This window comes from Crinia signifera, chromosome 1 (genome assembly GCF_055691185.1).
Source record: "Crinia signifera chromosome 1, ASM5569118v1, whole genome shotgun sequence".
In the NCBI taxonomy this organism is placed as follows: Eukaryota; Metazoa; Chordata; class Amphibia; order Anura; family Myobatrachidae; genus Crinia; species Crinia signifera.
In genome coordinates, this window is record NC_139217.1 from 156096464 (window position 1) to 156116097 (window position 19634).

Consider the following 19634-nt stretch of genomic DNA (forward strand, 5'->3'; position numbering starts at 1 on the left):
GGTCTCTGAATAACCTGAGACACTCTGACGCTGTTTTGAGACAGACATCTAGTCATACTGTACAGTGTGTTGTGGCAGCTGGAAGGTTAATTCAGGGCATCCTTCACCTTTCCCTTGTGCACATCTTTTTTACTGGGACTGTGATGTACATAGTTCCATCAGTAATTAAATGAGCGATATCCACAATAGCCGTCATCTGTTTGATGAATTTTATTTCCACACAAAGACAAATAGCACAAAAAGCAAGCATATTCCGTCTCCCGTCTGTGCGTCTATTGTATGCAGTCACTGTTATCTACTGTATTCGTGTTGCTCATAAAGAGAGCAAAATCTAAATAGCTATGCACAAAGGAATACTAGTAGGCAAATGTATTGTGTGTGTGTGTGTGACATCCATGAGAGAAGCTTGTTAGTATAGGTTAGGGGTGGGGCACAAATGTCACCGTAATTTGTACCATTCAGAGAATAGCTCCGTGACTTTCTTTTGTCTGATCGCTGTATCCTTAACATGTTCAGTGCGGTTGCCCAAACAAGATAGCAGAAGGGGAGGGTTTGTGGGAAGCAAAAGGATATTGTCTGGGGCTGGCATGCAGTTATCGGAGCAGAATGTTTATCTGGACATACGATTTAACATTCATTGGCTGTCTAAAGAAAGCCATTTCATGGGAGGATTGGACAAGCAGCTGCGTCAATTTGCTGCCCGTCTCCAAGGCACTGATGATGCTGCCTTCACAATCTGGCTAACGTCACTGCTCCATCACCCAGCCTGGGTGTGGGCTTGTTGCTCTCCCCCTTCTTCTCTCCTCCTCTTTTCTCTCCTTCGTTTTCTCTCCCTCTCTCTCTGTTTTATTTTGTTCTTAGATAGCTTGTGCATTTCTCTTTCTGCCTCCTACTCAATGCTAACAGCATGATATTTTGCAATCATTTAGGTGAATACAAAAAGGACGAACTCCTGGAAGCTGCCAGGTGAGTGCTCTTTAAATTTCCAAAGCTTTTCAGGGGAGTGATGGAGGAGGAGAAGGGGGGTTGTGGGGTAATAGGATAGAGGCGGCTTATAATAGCATTGCAGTGTTGTTGGTGCTCATTCGCACACTCCACAGCTGGCCAAGTTCATTAGTATGGATCTTTGCACACTTAGCTGCCTGTGAGGAACAGAGCAGTGGCTTCATAGACATGACATGCCACATATTGTCGCTTTTTAGCTTAACATTATGTGATTGTTTTGCTGTAAGCGAATGCCCAATTTTGTGACAGGCGTCCTCTTTAAATGTCAGTCTATATGGCATTTATAATTATTTCCCTACTGCTGCTGTTTTTATAAAAAAAAAAAGAGCCGACTGTTATCTTTCAGTAAGCGTTACATCAAAAGCCGAGCGATGTAGCAACAGTCATCTCTTCATGGTACACATACATTCATTAAGTTTGCCAATTATGAGAATTGCAATTAAGTCATATTATCCCTTCAGTATCGCAGTACTGACTTCCTCCATCTCCAGTGCATGGTCTTGTTTAGATGTCTTATCACTTGTGGAATCCTTCCACTGTTTATTATGGTATGGATTTATTTTAGGTTTACAACTTTATTTTTGGAATCAGTTCGATATTATGTAAAATAATTAGTTTGTTAGATCGCATCAATGTTGCATATTTGTTTATTACCAGTTATTTATATAGCGCACACATTCCGCAGCACTTTGCAGAGATATCAGGATGCATATCAGAATTTGTTACGGTATGTTAGTTGGTAATAATTACCAATCTATAATAAAGTGATCTGTGTAGAACGCACTGCATGGGCTCTTTAGAGTGTTTTGGGCAAATTCATTAAATAAAAACAAACCTTTTAAATTACAGAGATGTGTATGCTATTACGAGTCAGGCTTGATGGCCTTGAACACTGCATACATAGAAAGGACAGGAAAGGCATGAAGTCATAGTTAAAGGGCATATTGTTAGTCCATTCACCATATTATATACATTTTATACACAGTATTTACTGCATTTATTACTGAATGAGAGCGGGCTGCAATGTTTTTAAAACTGCTGCACTAGAAAACTAGATGAAATATAAATCTGAACACGTTCAATTTCTCCTGCTTATTTTGAATGGAGGTTAATGACTACATAATTTAATGTATGTAAATAAACACTAACCAAGGCCTACAGCCTCCCTTCCCCCTTTTTAGAAGCCTAGCTGCCCAGCGAGTGCTGGAATCTACTGCAATGATGAGAACCAGTGTCATGCTGTCACAGTCTCTTGCAATGATCTCTCTGCACATGTAGCTTTGATTGGACTTAATACTTGCACCATATTTTGTGCATTTGCTTTCGCTAGATGAGTTTTATGCTGCAGTATACGGCATATCAGCACATACTTTTTGCAGTAACACTTTACAGACCTGGTGACACATACTGTATGAAAGTACAAATGTCTGATCTTGGACTATATTGTGACCCACTGTGTCATATTTTAAGCACTGCTTTTTTATAGGGAAGTCTGCAGATTTAGTTTTTCTGTGCCCTATACCCACTTAAAGGAACCGTTATATTTCTGGAGCAGCACCAGAAAATATTCTGTAGTAACCTTGATTATAATAGACTACAGTATTAGGATGTAATTAATGTTAAATCTCTCTCTTGTTCTTTCTAGGAGTGGGAATGAAGAAAAGCTCATGGCTCTTCTTACCCCTTTAAATGTGAACTGTCACGCCAGTGATGGGCGCAAGGTGAGCACATAAGTATACTTCTCATCATGGGGTCTGTGTTCATGCGTTGTTTGCAAATCACATTTATTTGCGCAGTATTTCCAGTTAGTTATGTGTATGTGTGTATATGTGTACAGTGCATCCGAAAAGTGTTCACAGTGATTCACTTTTTCCACAAATTGTTATCTTACAGCCTTATTCCAAAATGGAATAAAATATTTTTTTTCTAACCAAATTCTACACACAATATCATTACAACATAAAAAACCCTGTTTTTTGAACTGCCATCCCAGGTCAAAAGAGCTCTTGAGCAGGTTTTGATCCAGGATGTCTTTTTACATTGCTGCATTCATCTTACCCTCTACCCTGACTATTCTCCCAGTTCCTGCCGCTGAAAAACATGCCACCACCATACTTCACTGTAGGGAGGGTATTGGCTTGGGGATGTGCGATGCCTGCTTTCCTCCAACTATGACTTCTGACATTCACGCCAAAGAGTTAAATTTTTGTTTCTCATGGTCTGAGAGTACTTTAGGTGCATTTTGGGTGGTTCATTTCAGTGTTTGACCTAATGACTGTCGACCTAATGCTTATCTATCCAATGACCCATACCCTCTACAAGTAGTTAGGCCTCAGCAGGCCATACACAACTTTGCTAACATGATGTCTATACACATGCATTTGTATCTACCTGCTGTACCCACTGCTTGTCTGCCTTTACCGTAAAGGTGTGATCAGGGGATATGGTCGTCAGTAAATAGGTCAACCACTATTTGTTGACAGGCCATAGTTCGACACATGAAAATGTTGACCTAGCTGGGTTCAACATGTCTAAAGTTCGACACAAGCAATAGGTCAACATGAAAAAGGTTGTCTAGTGTGTACACTCAACATCGTTAACAATGCCCCCTCTCTCGTTAATGACCCCCTCCCTTGTCTGAAGGGTAGTCCTAATTAAGGAGGGAAGTTCTGCAGCATGGCCCCGCTGTTGCTCCATCCCCGCCAACTACGTTTTCCCATGAACTACAGGACAAACTATATAGTGTGTACACACTGTGCAATCTTGCAGAAAATATCATCAGTTGCCACTTCAAGGAGGATGCTGACAAAAACAATATATACAGATCTTCCTGCATGTTTAAAAGATCAGTAGAAGTGACAAACACTCAGTGGGAACACACCTCAGCAGCATGATACACTGGATGATTTACATGATTCGCCATTTATTGTTAGATTGCTTATCTGTCAATAAGTGTATGATTAAATATCACTGGTCCAAACATAGATACCTGGGGTATTCACTAGTAACATTTCCCTCCATACAATGCATTAGGTTTACTACAACCCTTTGTTTCCTATTCTGTAATCAAGATCTTAATCGCTCAACCATCTTAAACTGCTATACAATTAACCAAGGTAAATTCAATATACTATCAAGCTTATTGTATCCAGTTTTTGCCTTGCAGTACATTAATGGATGCTACTGGATAGCGGACTTGCAATCCAATCCCAAGCTTTCCAGTTATTCAGTCTGAAATGGAACCATGTCAAAAGCCACACTGTTTTGATTCTCGTAAATTGGTGCATTTGAGACATATATTCTACAATTCTTTTAATAGTGTTTACATTAAGTTTCCTAATTTTCAAGGCTCAGTGGTCGGTTGTTACGTCTTCCTTGCTTCCACTTTTGTGCAGTGGGATGACATTTGCTCTTTTCTATTGTCTGGGATTAGTACTGTTCTTAGCTGCTGGTTAAATAATTTTGTTAATGGTTTTAACAGAATCTCTTATAGTATGGCTGATTGTCTCCCATTTTAACCTATGTACACTGCTCAAAAAAAAATAAAGGGAACACTTAAACAACACAATGTAACTCCAAGTCAATCACACTTCTTGAAATCAAACTGTCCACTTAGGAAGCAACACTGATTGACAATCCATTTCACATGCTGTTGCGCAAATGGAATAGACAATAGGTTGAAATTATAGGCAATTAGCAAGACGCCCCCAATAAAGGAGTTGTTCTACAGGTAGTGACCACAGACCACTTCTCAGCTCCTATGTTTTCAGGCTGATGTTTTGGTCACTTTTTAAAGCTGTCGGTGCTTTCACTCTAGTGGTAGCATGAGATGGAGTCTACAACCCACACAAGTGGCTCAAGTAGTGCAGCTCATCCAGGATGGCACATCAATGCGAGCTGTGGCAAGGTTTGCTTTGTCTGTCAGCATAGTGTCCAGAGCATGGAGGCGCTATCAGGAGACAGGCCAGTACATCAAGAGACGTGGAGGAAGGCAACAATCCAGCAGCAGGACCGCTACCTCCACCTTTATGCAAGGAGGAACATGAGCACTGCCAGAGCTCTGCAAAATGACCTCGAGCAGGCCACAAATGTGCATGTGTCTACTCACTGTCAGAAACAGACTCCATGAGGGTGGTATGAGTGCCCGACATCATAGATGGGGGTTGCGCTTACAGCCCAACACCATGCAGGATGTTTGGCATTTGCCAGAGAACACCAATTTGGCAAATTCGACACAGGCACACTGTGCTCTTCACAGATGAAAGCAGGTTCACACTGAGCATGTGACAGACGTGACAGAGTCTGTAGAAGCCTAGGAGAACTTTCTGCTGCCTGCAACATCCTCCAGCATGACCGGTGTGGCAGTGGGTGAGTAATGGTGTGGGGTGGCATTTCTTTGGGGGGGCCACAAAGCCCTCTATGTGCTCGCCAGAGGTAGCCTGACTGCCATTAGGTACCGAGATGAGATCCTCAGACCTCTTGTGAGACCATATGCTGGTGCAGTTGGCCCTGGGTTCCTCCTAATGCAAGACAATGCTAGACCTCATGTGGCTGGAGTGTGTCAGCAGTTCCTGCAAGACAAAGGCATTGATTCTATGGACTGGCCTGCCCGTTCCCCAGACCTGAATCCAATTGAGCACATCTGGGACATCATGTCTCGCTCCCCAACCACCAATGCCAAGTTGCACCACAGACTGTCCAGGAGTTGGCGGATGATTTAGTCCAGGTCTGGGAGGAGATCCCTCAGGAGACCATCCGCCACCTTATAAGGAGCATGCCCAGGCGTTGTAGATAGGTCATATAGGCACGTGGAGGCCACACACACTACTGAGCCTCATTTTGACTTGTTTTAAGGACATTACATCAAAGTTGGATCAGCTTGTAGTGTGTTTTCCACTTTAATTTTGAGTGTGACTCCAAATCCAGACCTCCATGGGTTATTCAATTTGATTTCCATTGATAATTTTTGTGTGATTTTGTCAGCACATTCAACTATGTAAAGAACAAAGTATTTAATAAGAATAGTTCATTCATTCATTCATTCATATCTAGAATGTGTTATGTTAGTGTTCACTTTATTTTTTTGAGCAGTGTAGATTCAAGAGGGTGCATTTTAGCACAGACTTTCCTCACCGCTCCTGAGGCTGTAGCTAAGTATTACTGGGCTATGTTCAGCGAAAAAAAGAGGTTTCAGTTTACTTTCTTAAGAAAGCTTGGCACAGATAAATATATAAAAAAATTAAACCATTTCGTGTATAAAAAATATAAAATCAACTCCATGCATAGTTGGATAGTGGGGGTATGAAATCACCCATGGGTGACTATACAATTAAAAATCGGGTCTATACAATGAAAAATCGCATCGCATGAATTGTATGCCACTATATTGCATGCGATGCGATGTGATGAAAAAATCCGGCGCCCAGATATTACATAAGTACCGAGAAATCCAACATTAAACAGACCACCAGTAAATCTGAACAAAATAATCAAGTTCAGTTTAAAGTGTAGGAGAGCACATTGGGGGTGATTGAGTTGTGCACAAAACCAATGGTTTTGATGGTGGGTGGGCTGGTCTTTTCCTGTCTACATCATCGTGCTCAATGCCTCCTAAGGCTGCAGCTGTTTAAGGGCAGATTGGGGTCATCGCTGGGCATCATCCCTAAAAAAAAAATGGGGGGGGGGGTCAATTGCCTACATTTTTGGTTAAATATTTCCTGGCCCCTACAGTGGAATTGCATCTTGTGAGCAGATTTTGGAATAGTGATGCTGGCAGAAAGTCTTTTGGCTGCTATTAGCACCCATCTCTGATTCACCCTCGTTAATCAAGTACCAAGAAAGATGTAATGCATTCAACAAGGAGTTGTACAGTTATTGTGCCGTGTACTATTCAATCCAATCTTATGGTCAGCTAGTTTGTATGGTTATTGTGCCGTGTACTATTCAATCCAATCCAATCGTATGGTCAGTTGGTTTTTACAATTATTGTAGCCAGCTTCACTTTAAACATGCACCAGATTGTGCCAAACAACATATCTAAATAGAGTACAGATTGCTAATGTAACTAGTTTGGTACTTGCACAAATTGTAATTGAAGCAAAATATAGATGTTTACCATTCAACTGAGAATTAATGAATATATACTGTACATGAGGCCATCTCTCGTAGCTTGGTAATGAGTCTGTCTGGCAGCTGCTCAGTCAGAGTTTGAGAGAGTCCCCACACCTCAAACAGAACATATTATACTGGTATTTCAACCTCATCTTTTATTTATTTGAATACATGTCATAAATTCAGAAAGTCAAACCAATGGCATGGGAATGTTGTGTGCTTCTGCATTAAATCAAATTGTTTTAAACCCTGCATTTATATAGCATCTTTATGTTGTCACAGAACATATGCCATATGCCTTGTAGGAGTAAATACTCTATTTTTAGGCCAGAGCGCAATTATGACATTTTCACAACTCTGTAAAAAGCTTATTTGGTTTGTTATGTTATTTTTCTAAATGTAGGTTAACATGCAAACTGATTAAATACTGTTAAGTACATAATTTAACTATATCTAATTTAATTGCTAGCTACAAAGTAATTTTGCTATACGTTATTCAATTGTAAAGAAATTATATTATTCCTTTTCTGCTGTAACTGTTGATTTCAGTGCATTAAATAGTTGATGAACAGATCTGAAACCAACATATACCTTGTAATCAACCATTCTGTCCTAGGCTTTCATCTGTAGTGTGTGTGTGTGTGTATTTATGTATGTATGTGTGTGTATGTGTGTATATGTATGTATGTATATATGTATGTATATATATATATGTGTGTGTGTGTATGTGTGTGTATATGTATATGTATATATATATATATATATATATATATATATATATATATATATATATATATATATATATATATATATATATATATATATATATATATATATATATAGTCAGGTAGTAATGAGCGGCACTCCAAGGTATAATAGAATCAATAATGCACAAAACAAGTGCTGAATTCTACGTTTCGGTTTATTTCAACCTTCATCCTGATGAAGGTTGAAATAAACCGAAACGTAGAATTCAGCACTTGTTTTGTGCATTATTGATTCTATTATACCTTGGAGTGCCGCTCATTACTACCTGACTACACGATTGATTGGAGAAGGCACCGGGTTAAGCTGAAACTGAATAAGAGACAGGAGTGCCGGGCATACAGCAACAATATATATATATATATATATATATATATATATATATATATATATATATATATATATATATATATGTCAAAGTAGGCAGAAGTCACTCTAAGAATAATTCAGGACTGCACGGCGGCAGTCAATGCAAAAAACGGGAAGATACTGGTATAGTGCAAAGCCAATGTTTCGGGTGGGTAGCCCTTTATCAAGACATGTATATATTAATAAATATATAGTATGACTATCTGCCCAATACACTCGTTGTGACATTACTATTGGATTGTGTCACTCTATTATTGGAGTACGGAGGATGCAACCCCCATCCTCAGGATGATAGCCCCAACAGACAAAGTGTAATCAACCAAACCTATTACCGCACACAACAATCTAATAAATAGATGCATTAATTGCTCACCTCTACCTTTTAGGCTAAGATCAATGGAGGACCGATGGGCCACCATCCTCTCTTTAAACTTGCGAGTGGTTTGCTCCACATACCAGAGGCGACACGGGCAGATAATAGCGTACACCACGTGTGTTGATGAACACGTAAGGACAGATCTAATCTCTTATTGCAATGGGGGTGTTGGAAGTCCTTACATTTGATCATGTATTTCCAAGTTATACATTTACCACAGCTGTAACAGCCAGGGGGTTTAGTGTATACATTAGGCGGCACTATCTGTGAATAGTTGGATATATGTGCATGGACCAGTCGGCCCCTAAGATTTCTACTCCGTGAGTATGCCAGAAGTGGTCTGTGATCTTTTAGGCCAGGTAACTCATTGACCATACGAAGGATGGCCCATCCTTCGTATGGACAATGAGTTACCTGGCCTAAAAGATCACAGACCACTTCTGGCATACTCCCGGAGTAGAAATCTTAGGGACCGGCTGGTCCATGCGGATATATCCAATTATTCACAGATAGTGCCGCCCAATGTATACACTAGACCCCCTGGTTGTTACAGCTGTGGCGTCTAGTTCTCAAACTTGAGACTCTAATGTGCTACTTGCTCAGTTGTTCATCAGGGCTTCCCACTTTATTTTTTTATTCTGGTTAGAGCCTTTTTTTTACTGTACTCTGAAGGGAGTAGTGCACAATGTTGTAGGTAATGTTCAGTTTCTTGGCAATTTCTCACATGGAATATGGATATATTGGTTTTGGCAAGGTCTTTGGGCGCTGCTTCTGATGTTTTGCTGCCTCACTATCACAAAGTAGGACTATTCCTTAAAGTCCCATGGGATGGTTGTGAATTGACAGAAAAAGTTTAGTGATCGTGATGGCGCTATTCCAGTTTAGCATAGCGGGCTAATATACTTAGCTTCAACTTCTGGTGTAGGAGCTACAGCACCAGAAGTTGAAGCTAAGTATTTTAGCTCTCACATGGAATAGTTTTCATTTCGAAGAACAAGAATAGACTGTCGAGTTTTACATGACAGTTCTTTTTCTGGCCATTTTGAGAGTATAATAGAACCCACAAATGTGTTGCTCCAGATACTCAACTAGCTCAAAGATATGCCAGTTTTATTGCTTTTCTAACTAGCAAAATCTTTCAGCTGTGTTAAGGGTGTTTAATTGTTTTCTAATCATGCATTTGTCTGCTAATTTCATTAGCAAACACCACTGTACCATTAGAACACTGTAGTGATGGTTGCTAAAAAAAAATTGGCCTCTATACACCTATGTGTAAAAAAAAAAAAAAATTGCAGGTAGTATAGTCATTTAATTAATGTTCTCTTCATTGAAAAAAAAAAAACTGATTTTCTTTAAAAATAAATAAGGACATATGTAATACCGCTTTCACACTGCCAAAACGTTTAAAAAAATGGTATTTTGAAACAGTATTTAAAACGGGTCTGAGCCTTCACATTGCAGTAGATTACCAATTTAAATACCGTTTAAGTACCATTCACATCAGTCAACCCGTTTAAACCCCTGAACATGCTTCAAGGCAGAGAGCAGGGGGCAGCCTATCACAGGTCTGTAATCTGTTGTTTTTACTAAATACCGTTTCAGAGCCATTCTCCCTGCATAAAAAACGTCTCTGAAACGTGTAGGAATCTGCTTTTGAAACGTTTTTAAATACCGGTTATCTTTAACCTGTAAATGAACTCTGGCGCTTTCCCACTGCAGCCTTAAACGTCTTGAAATGGAAAAAAAATGGCAATATACCGTTTAACAAGTGCGGTGTGAAAGGGGTATAAGTAACTTTTTAAGAATATGTATGTATATAATGTGTATATTAATGTATATACAAGTCGGCACTCCACAATATGTACTTACCCAGGTGCCCTCTCAGATACAGGATCCCGAAATACAGCAGTGTGTGATCGGCGTCACTAATAGGACTTTATGGTATAGTAATAAACAACTACTGAGCCAGTTCTCCTATTCAATGCCCTGTTCTTGTGACCTTTATCAAGAATGATACACACATATATAATTCTCTTGTAAATTAATATTACAGTAACAAACATCAGTGTGATAAAGCTATACACAACAATAATTTCATACGTATTGATTTACACACAGCTTGAGAGAGACAGCAACCGTGGAGTGAAAACCCATCCTGGAATTTTTCCCATATGTAATTCAAACCCCAAGCATTTCATAATAAACCTCAAACAATGGTATCATTGAGGATTTTTATTAGGAAAAATGTAATATAACAATATAAATTGTTAATTATATATTGGCACCTCTTAAAGTTGAAATCTTTGTAAGTGTTCATTTCTCCACTGCTGTGCATCACTCTAGTGCAGGCATGTCCAAAGTCAGGCCCGGGGGCCAATCGCGGCCTGTGCCATCATTTCAAGTGGCCCGCTGCCTCCTGCCAGAAGCGGGCGGAGCATCAGATGCAGGATGCACAGTAAAGGTGGGGTCCCCGCGAGCGTGCCTTTACCTTGCTGTCTGCAGCAGTGAGGAGGTGCCAGCCGCCACAGTGAGATGTGTTTGGCGGCTTTCGGGTGAGTGTGCGTCCAACCCCTGGCATTCAGAGATGGGGGGGCAAGCTACGGGACAGAGTGAATGGGTGCAAAGTGGGGAACATACAGTGAAGGAGGGGCAGGCTGGGGGACATACAGAGAAGGATTGTCAGGCAGGGGAATATAATGTGAAGGGGGCAGAGTGGAGGACATACAGCGAATGAGGGCAGGCAGGGGAATATACAGTGAAGGGGCAAGGCTGGGGGACATAAAGTGAATGGGGGCACGCTGGGGGACATAAAGTGAATGGGGGCAGAGTGGGGGACCATTCTGATGTGCTTAATGATTCAAAGAATGTCAGGCTGAATGGTCAGCCCCCACACATTTTCACTTCACCAAATCTGGCCCTCGTCGCAAAAAGTTTGGACCCTGCTCTAGTGGGTATGCCTCTAAATAACCTGTGTCCAGATTAGAGAGAAGGAAGGACAGGAGATCTCAGACAGAAGGACAGAATGCTCAGCTTGAGGTCTCCTATATTGTATAATTGAGAGAGAGTTTTTTGCCTTGCAACAGATTTAGGCGGTGCCCCCTCACCCTTATGATTGACCCTTAAGAATGCAAGTTCTACTGTTTTTGCCAGCAGTTCTTTAAATTGTGTTCATAACGACCTTGATAGAACAAACACTGGGAAAAAAAATATTTTCATCACTTTATAATTATTCGTTTATGTATTACAGATTTACGGGCTGAGAAAAATATGGTTGGATTTAATTTCCTTACCAAATCTTGGTCTCAGTCGGTTATTGCTGTAGTGCCATAAAAATATTCTGCTATAAAGCAATGTAGAGATGAAAAATGCTGTCTGTATGTGATCTATGGCAGATGGTGTCAGTATGGTTCTATCCACAGCTGAGTAAAAAGCAAATTTGTTGATTTCATCTCAGCACATACAAGCCTCGAGCAAAATCTGGGTTTTACGCATGCGAAAATCTGTTTATATGTAAATTTCACATAAAAGTAAATGACTTCTATTGTGGTAGATGTGTCTGAAATGATAAGTTTACAGAATCTATTAAAATCCATGACAAGATTGGCATAGACTTAGCGCACTTACATGTTTGCCTGACCTTTTAAGGTTAGTACCTTAATAGACCAGCCTATGCTCTATTACCGAACATTTGTACATGTGTAAACTTTTGGTAAGCCACCTGTCACCAGCAGAGCTTTGTTATAGTGATGCAACGGCATTTAATATAGAAACTGTTAATTATTCAATTACAGGTTTAGAAAATAGACATAAGTATGACTATGAGAAACCCTTTTAGAAACATAGTAAAGGATCTTGGTCAGAGTTGGGCCTAAGTCAATTTATTTGACATTGGTGGATGCTCTGTTCTACTTTTTATCTTTTTCCTCTCAGAGTTAGTGTATATGACACGAAACGAAAACGGGCCAGGCTTACGGCTGTCGGGACGGACCGACAGTCGTGACCCGGGATCGAATACCCCCCTCAATCTCATTTCATTGAAAGTGAATTTAATCTAGCATTATTGTTGAAGGCCACATCAACCCACTAGTTGAAGATGAATGATTTAGAATATTTATTTTAAATTCCATATGGGAGTTTTTTTAGAGGAAAGGAGTGCAGATCCCGGTAGTTTTGCATGCTTAATGTGGTCTTTTAATCTCTCTCAGCCTCATACAGTGGACAACTTGTTAGTACCTTTTATGGTCACTCTAATGACCAGGTCCAGTTGTTCACATTGCCCAACACGGTTCCCATATTACTTCCATGAAGTAATATGCCTGACCGCTTTGTGGTTTCAGGAGCAGTGATCACTCTCTAGCTCGGCTAAATAGGGATTTTTGGAGGGTATTCAGTCTCAGGTCAGGACTGTCATGGCCCTGGCCTGTTTTTGTTTTGCTCGACCGCAAATCGCCAGTGGGATTCAAAGTCCCGTCTGCCAATTGGCCAAAAGGGGGCATGTTCGCGGAAATGGCCATGGATTGTCGAGGTCTGTCCGTGAATGCGACAATTCATAGCCATTCTCAGCAAAATGGGCCCGACAGCTTTTAAAGTCGGGCCCGTTCTGTTGATCTGCCTCTTTAATACTGCCGGGCAAGACAGCATTGAATAGACACCCAGCGCGATTTCCACCGTCGGAAATAGAGATGGGGATTGAATACCCCTTTGTCTGCAGGTTGGAACCTGCCCCACTTCCAGGAAAAACCTGATTTTCAACTTTGAAAGAGGTTAGTGGGGAAGCTCCATCACAGACTACAAGCAAGTTGTTAGCCTGTAATAGTAGGTTTTCTAAGGTTCTATTCCACCTCTTTTAGCACCTTGAGCTGTGGCACATGAGTTTCTCTGCCAAACACATTTCTGAAGGTATAGGAGAGGTATATCCTTTTACAGTGTTTTTTTTTTATTGGTTTTACAATGGGGGATATAGTAATGATGGAATATGAAAGTAGGAGCAATGTGTATGTTGCTAGTGAAGATTTAAGGCAAGTTTGAAGTCAAAAGAATTAGCTTTGTTACAGGTATGTAGATGAAGCCCTCCTCATTTATTCCATCTGTATAGAGCGTCCCTCTACTTCAACAAGAGAACCCAGTCAGGAGTCAGAGGTATGGGAAATACAAACAATTTGTAAAAGTAGAGGATGGCCCCTGCAGATAAAGTAACACCCTGCCAATGCTCAAGTTGCCCTCTGTCTATATTGACCTCAGCCAATATAGGTTGTCATAGTGCCACCTATAGTGGCCTTAGTCAGGGATCTGGCTGATAGGAAAATTATTATCGAGCCATGATGAGTACTTGTCTTGAGTACGCAGCTCCAGACATCCACCAGATTGTTATTTTTGGAATATCCTGGTAAGTTCCAGAGCCTGCAATTCACAACTGGTTGTTGGCCTGCTATATGACAAGAGAGAGCCTAATTACTTGGCCATATTCTCATATGGGCTAACTTTCACTGTTTCTTGAAAGAGCTTTCAAAGACCACTGTTCTGCCACTAGCCATTGTATCTGTCCTCTTCATTGTTTATGAATTACAAATGGTTTCTTTATTAAAAAAAAAGCCCTTAACATAGTAACATATTGGATATATAGACAGTAATCAGTAACTGAGCTGTGGAATTACCAGTGGGTTATGTGACCACATTGATAAAATGTATACGTATAATCCATGAGGTTGTTTCTTTCACTGACCTAAGATTTTAGGTAAAGACTATCATCACTATTCAGACACTGAGTATTTTCTGCAACACTGCAAATACAGCACATTTAAAAGTGAGTTTAAATATGTCTCCTATTTGTTAGTATTGTTAAAAACCCTCTCATGATCTTTCCTAAGCTCTTAAGCAGAATAGATATGCCAAATAAATTCTCTTATCTAGCAAATGTCATTCTTCTGAATCTGTATATACTTGCAGGAAGATCTAATCTTCCAGCTAAAGGAATTGCTGAAAGTGTGGCTGATAAAGTCAGGGAGTTGTTGAGTCTATAACCTTATTGTACATGATTTTTGGCTAGAATGAAAATGAATGTATGGGTACAGTCTCCAATATAATCGGACATGATTAAAAAACCATCTGCAGGGTGTCCTATGCATTGTGATTAAGTGTTGCTGCCCCCTAGCTAGTTCAGTCCAGCCACCGAACCAGCGACCACTGGGTTCAGTCCAGCCATCGAACCTGCTACTGGGTTCAGCCCAGCCACCGAACCTGCTACCACTGGCTTCAGCCAAACCTGCTACCACTGGGATCAACCCAGCTACCAAACCCATAACCACTAAGTTTAGCCTCTGTGCCCACTATATCTGGGGTCCAATCTGCTAATAGCCCTTCTGCTGCCACTGGGTTCTTCTTTGACATTACATATTCTAGTTCTGCCCAATCCTGCTCACTCACCCATATCCAGACCAAATCGTTACAATTCCTGCATTCTGCCACATCCTCCAGTGAGGGCTCATTACCTCCAGCAAACACAATTGGGTGTGAGGCAGCCATGGTCTTGTATGTTGTCCCCATGCTGGCCAGGGTATCTTCCAGGTGCTGGTATTTTGTGCTTCTGGCAAAAGTAATCGGAGTCTGGGTTCATGTCAGGTGGATTTTAGAACATACACACATTGGGTACAGAGTAATAGGAATTATTATATGGTACCATAAAAGATCCTCCGCGCCTTACAACATACATAGTAGGGTGTGTCGAATTACATGGTTTTGCAAAGTAAAAAATGGTTGGGTACAGAAAAAGTTCTACCCCTCAGTGGTATTCTAGCCCCAAAGTATTGTCATCCCTGCTTAATATCTTCATCATCCTAGCATTATTTATCTGTTGCAATTTGAGTCCCTCTGGTCAGCCCAGCCTCACTCTTTGCCCAGGAATACTGTGCACTACAGGACTGCCTAGCTAAGAGAAATGTCAAAACTTTGAGCCAATTATGGAATATTGAGCTAGGATGACCAGATTTTGGTGATAGAAAACCACGTAGGGGTACAACATTTTATGGACCCAAGCAGTTTCGATTTCACAAAACAATGTGATTCGACATACCTTAATACAGTGGTTCTGTCAGTCCATGGCACTCTTTTTCAAAGGTGACAAAGCTGTCCTACAGACAGGGAAACATGTTAGGAGCTGCAGGCCAGCCACTTTGCCACTGCTTCATTTGCACTTTATCATCCGGACCAGTTGCCTTTTGGGATCCAGCCACAGCCACTTTTCTCCATCAAGTGGAACTCTGTTCTTAAACATCACCCAGGAGGATACAGCTGCTATGCTTAGCTAAATGTGGATCAATTCCCCTGGAGGACATTGTTTGGAAATTCTAACCATATCAGAGAAATCCACAAAGACTGTGACACACTAGGAACTTTTCCTTATAGGCGTTACTACTAGGAACGGATGACTATTCAGTGATTTGATTGCAGATGTCAGTGGCCCCTTATTGTTGTTTTTAACCAATATTTTGCAATATGCATATTCCATTTAGGTCTTATTTTATAAGTGTACAAAAAATGTTTTTTTTTTTTTTTTATTGAAGGCTCATTGGTATAATAGCGCTACCTTTTTCTTAATATAGAAAGTACCAAAATCATATTTGATGATAATGTCATACACAAGTCCTTAATTCATCTCCTCTCACAAACACACTGCTAAATCTGGTGTGATATCATTGTGGGGGAATACTGGGTTCAGTTTTACATTTTATTACATTTTTTGTGTTCTAGAGTTCAAAATAAAATAAAGTTCTGATCCCAAGTATTCTGAAATATAGCTCATGTGTAATGTATATAATACACTTCATGAAGGTGAAATCTGTACATTTCTACAGCTGGATACACATTAGACAACACCACAAATGATGCAATGTCTTCATCCATTCCCCTTTAACAAAAGGGAACTTTCTGACAAACGATATAGTGCATACATGCTAAATGATTTTACAAACCATATAGTTCAGTGACCACATCCTGTCATTGACGTTTCGTCCGGATTCTACTGCATGTACAGTCAACACAGTGAGGCGCTACTGACTCGCAAATGTGTGCATTGTTAACAATGTAGTTGTACACAATAGACAATATCATGAAAATATCGGTAACAATATTATCATGCATATCGTTAAAAATTTTGCCCCACATTTCTTGATATTTGGAGCGATTTTTTTTTTTATGCTCTCTATGCTAAAACCCATGGACCTGTTTGAACGGTGTCATTACTGAAGTATTAGGTGGCCACCATCTTGCTTTGTGTTTCCATAGTATTGGGTTTGGTTGCTGATCTTCACTTTTTTTTTTTTAACAATTTGCACAAAGCATATTAAGATCTTGTTGTCATTCATGTTGATTGTATGTTAATATATGTTAAGTTTTTGGGAGCCGAGTCCCAGCCACCAAACCTGTTACCACTGAGTTGGCCTCCATGCCCACTATATCTTATTTGTATTTGCTTTGATTCATATGACCAAGTTAAAAAAAAAATTTAGAAGTTATCAGTTATAAAAAAAGTGAAATGCTAGTAAAGAAAAAATCGAAATGTGGGTTGGTGTGTTATGTTTTAACACTGTTTCCAATTAACAGTTTCTTTACTAGCTTCTGTACAAATACTCACATGTATATTTCAAAGTCTAATCCACAAGTTGTCAGGTTATAGTGTCTGGGTTTCATTGTAAAGCGCATAATGTAGGAAAGCAACACTTCAGAGAAAAGTAATACCTACCATCTGTTTAATTGAAGAGTTTAGCTTGAATGTTCACTCACTTTCCTCAAGTCTACAATGAGCTTTTTAAATGCTTTCTATATGCTAAAATGCATAAAGAAGCCAAACCAGAAAATACAGGATAAGACAGCAGTCGTTCGTGACTTTCATGTTAAGTGTATAGCAGTGTACACAATACATAACAGCGCTGCAGTCTTTTTTTTATTTTATTTTTTTTCACCCTGATTTTATTTTATGTCTTTTTTTTTTTTTTTTTTGCTGAAGGGAAATCTAACCTTTTCACCTTCACCTCCCTGGAAAGTTTCTTACATTTGATTATACAATGTTTAGGACCCTTCTAACTAGGTATGACATTTATCACTGAAATAAGGGGGTCATTATGATAATAGTTTACATAGTTTATTGTTACTTGTGCAGATATGGTTAAGGTGACTATACACTACTGTGACTTCTCGCAGCACTGTATGGCCATCCGATCCCCCTTGAGCCAACCCGGGAATTTACCGGATGGCAGGATCGCATGCTATGTCCTTTGACATGAGATGTATCGTATGTGACCATGTTCCCCACTGCCTGGAGGGGGTCTAAGTCATAGGTCGGATGTGCATGCAGGTAGGACATCTGACTTTGATCCGTTACGCACGTGAACACGATATTGGATCGGATGAGATTTCAAATACATGCGATTTTGCCCGATTTCTCGGTCCTATCAGTCAGAATTGGGTAAAATCGTCCCAAATCACACAAGATTTTGGTGAGGTGTGTTCAAACTAATATATAAATTGCAGTGTAAAAATAAATCAGCCAGTCTTTACCCTGCACAGAAAAAAAAGTACCTCACCCAAATCTAACTTACTCTGCACATGTTACATATACCTCACCGGAAGTGCATGGTTTTATCCTAGTCTGAATTAGGCCCTTAGCCTTAAGATTTAAAGCCACAATAATTATAAAAGGCATACATTTTTTTTTATAATCTTACCACTTTAATTTTTTAAGCTAAGTTATGAAGATCACACTGTTGACACAAAATCATGCAAAAGTTTTACAGCCTGTATAGTTTATTTTTAAATTCAATACATTAACGATCTAACTCAGGGCTCGACAAACCACGGTCGGCAGGTCGCCACGGCGACCAGATTCTGCTCCCTGGCGACCTGGTCTTGGCCAGTCATCAACCCCTCCTCCGCTCCCTCCGGCTGTATAGGAGCCAGAGAAAGGCAAGAGCAGGTCAGTTGTGGTGAGCGGTTCGTGAGCCAATCAGGAGCGGCAGTGGTAGCTTGGCTCCTGATTGGCTCTGATCTGGTGCAAGTTTTAAGATAGCCTAATATGGGGCGCGGGGGGGGGGGGGGGGGTTACCTGCCCTGGCCTCCATCAGCAGCTCAGATCTTACACTCATGTGCCCGTTATCCCTGCTCTCCCGCTCCCTTCACAGGATTTTGGCGCACTATTAGCTGCGGTATACGCGGAGCGCTGTGGTCGCTGGAGCCGCCACTGTGTAGGAGCCGGCTGTCATCTAGCACCCCCACCTGGCAGTCCGGCCGGTGCAGCAGCAACTCCACATCTCCCCCCTGCAGGAGAAAGAAGTGCTGCAACAGCTCACTGAGTGACCGCCTGGCCATCTACATAGTCAAGGTGCATGTTAGCCCCCATAGTGGCAGAGCATGTTAACCCCCATAGTGGCAGAGCATGGTAACCCCATAGCAACAAGCATTTACCCCTGGCAGACCATGGTAACCCCATAGCAACAAGCATTTACCCCTGGCAGACCATGGTAACTCCACAGCAACAAGCATTTACCCCTGGCAGACCATTGTAAGCCCGTAGCAACAGGTATTTACCCCTGGCAGACCATGGTAACCCCATAGCAACAGCATATTAACCCCTGGAAGAGCATGTTAACCCCCTGGCATCAAGCATGAAACCCATAGCAACGAGCATGTAGGTAAGCGGAACTCATGTGGCATAATATGTAATTACGGCCTGTGGTATTACGGCTTTGTCGAGCCCTGATCTAACTGTATCTAACTGTATCTAATTGTACATTAGTCTCGCTAGATAATCATAGCAGTTCTACTGCTATATACACTCTTATTTTAGCTTGTGGATCGGGAATGTCAAACTCCCATTTGGGCCAAATAATGTGCAATGTTGAAGAATGAGTTTAGTTCTCCTATATAGATAACTCTTCAGTATACGCATTCAGCCTCTGTTGCCTGGAGATGCTTAGAGCAATTGTTTTGCATCTGTTTATATAGATCTGCTTTGTTG

At 40.6% G+C, this 19634-nt stretch overlaps 1 protein-coding gene across 2 annotated transcripts in view; it reads left to right on the forward strand.

Annotated features, from left to right (window-relative positions):
* Positions 1-19634, forward strand: part of TNKS (tankyrase) — a 210897-nt gene that overhangs the window by 86017 nt on the left and 105246 nt on the right. For both annotated transcript variants that reach the window (XM_083174989.1, XM_083174993.1), the window contains exons 4-5: positions 930-966; positions 2651-2726. In XM_083174989.1, the coding sequence (XP_083031115.1) occupies positions 930-966; positions 2651-2726 (113 nt within the window). The remainder of the gene's footprint in view (positions 1-929; positions 967-2650; positions 2727-19634) is intronic.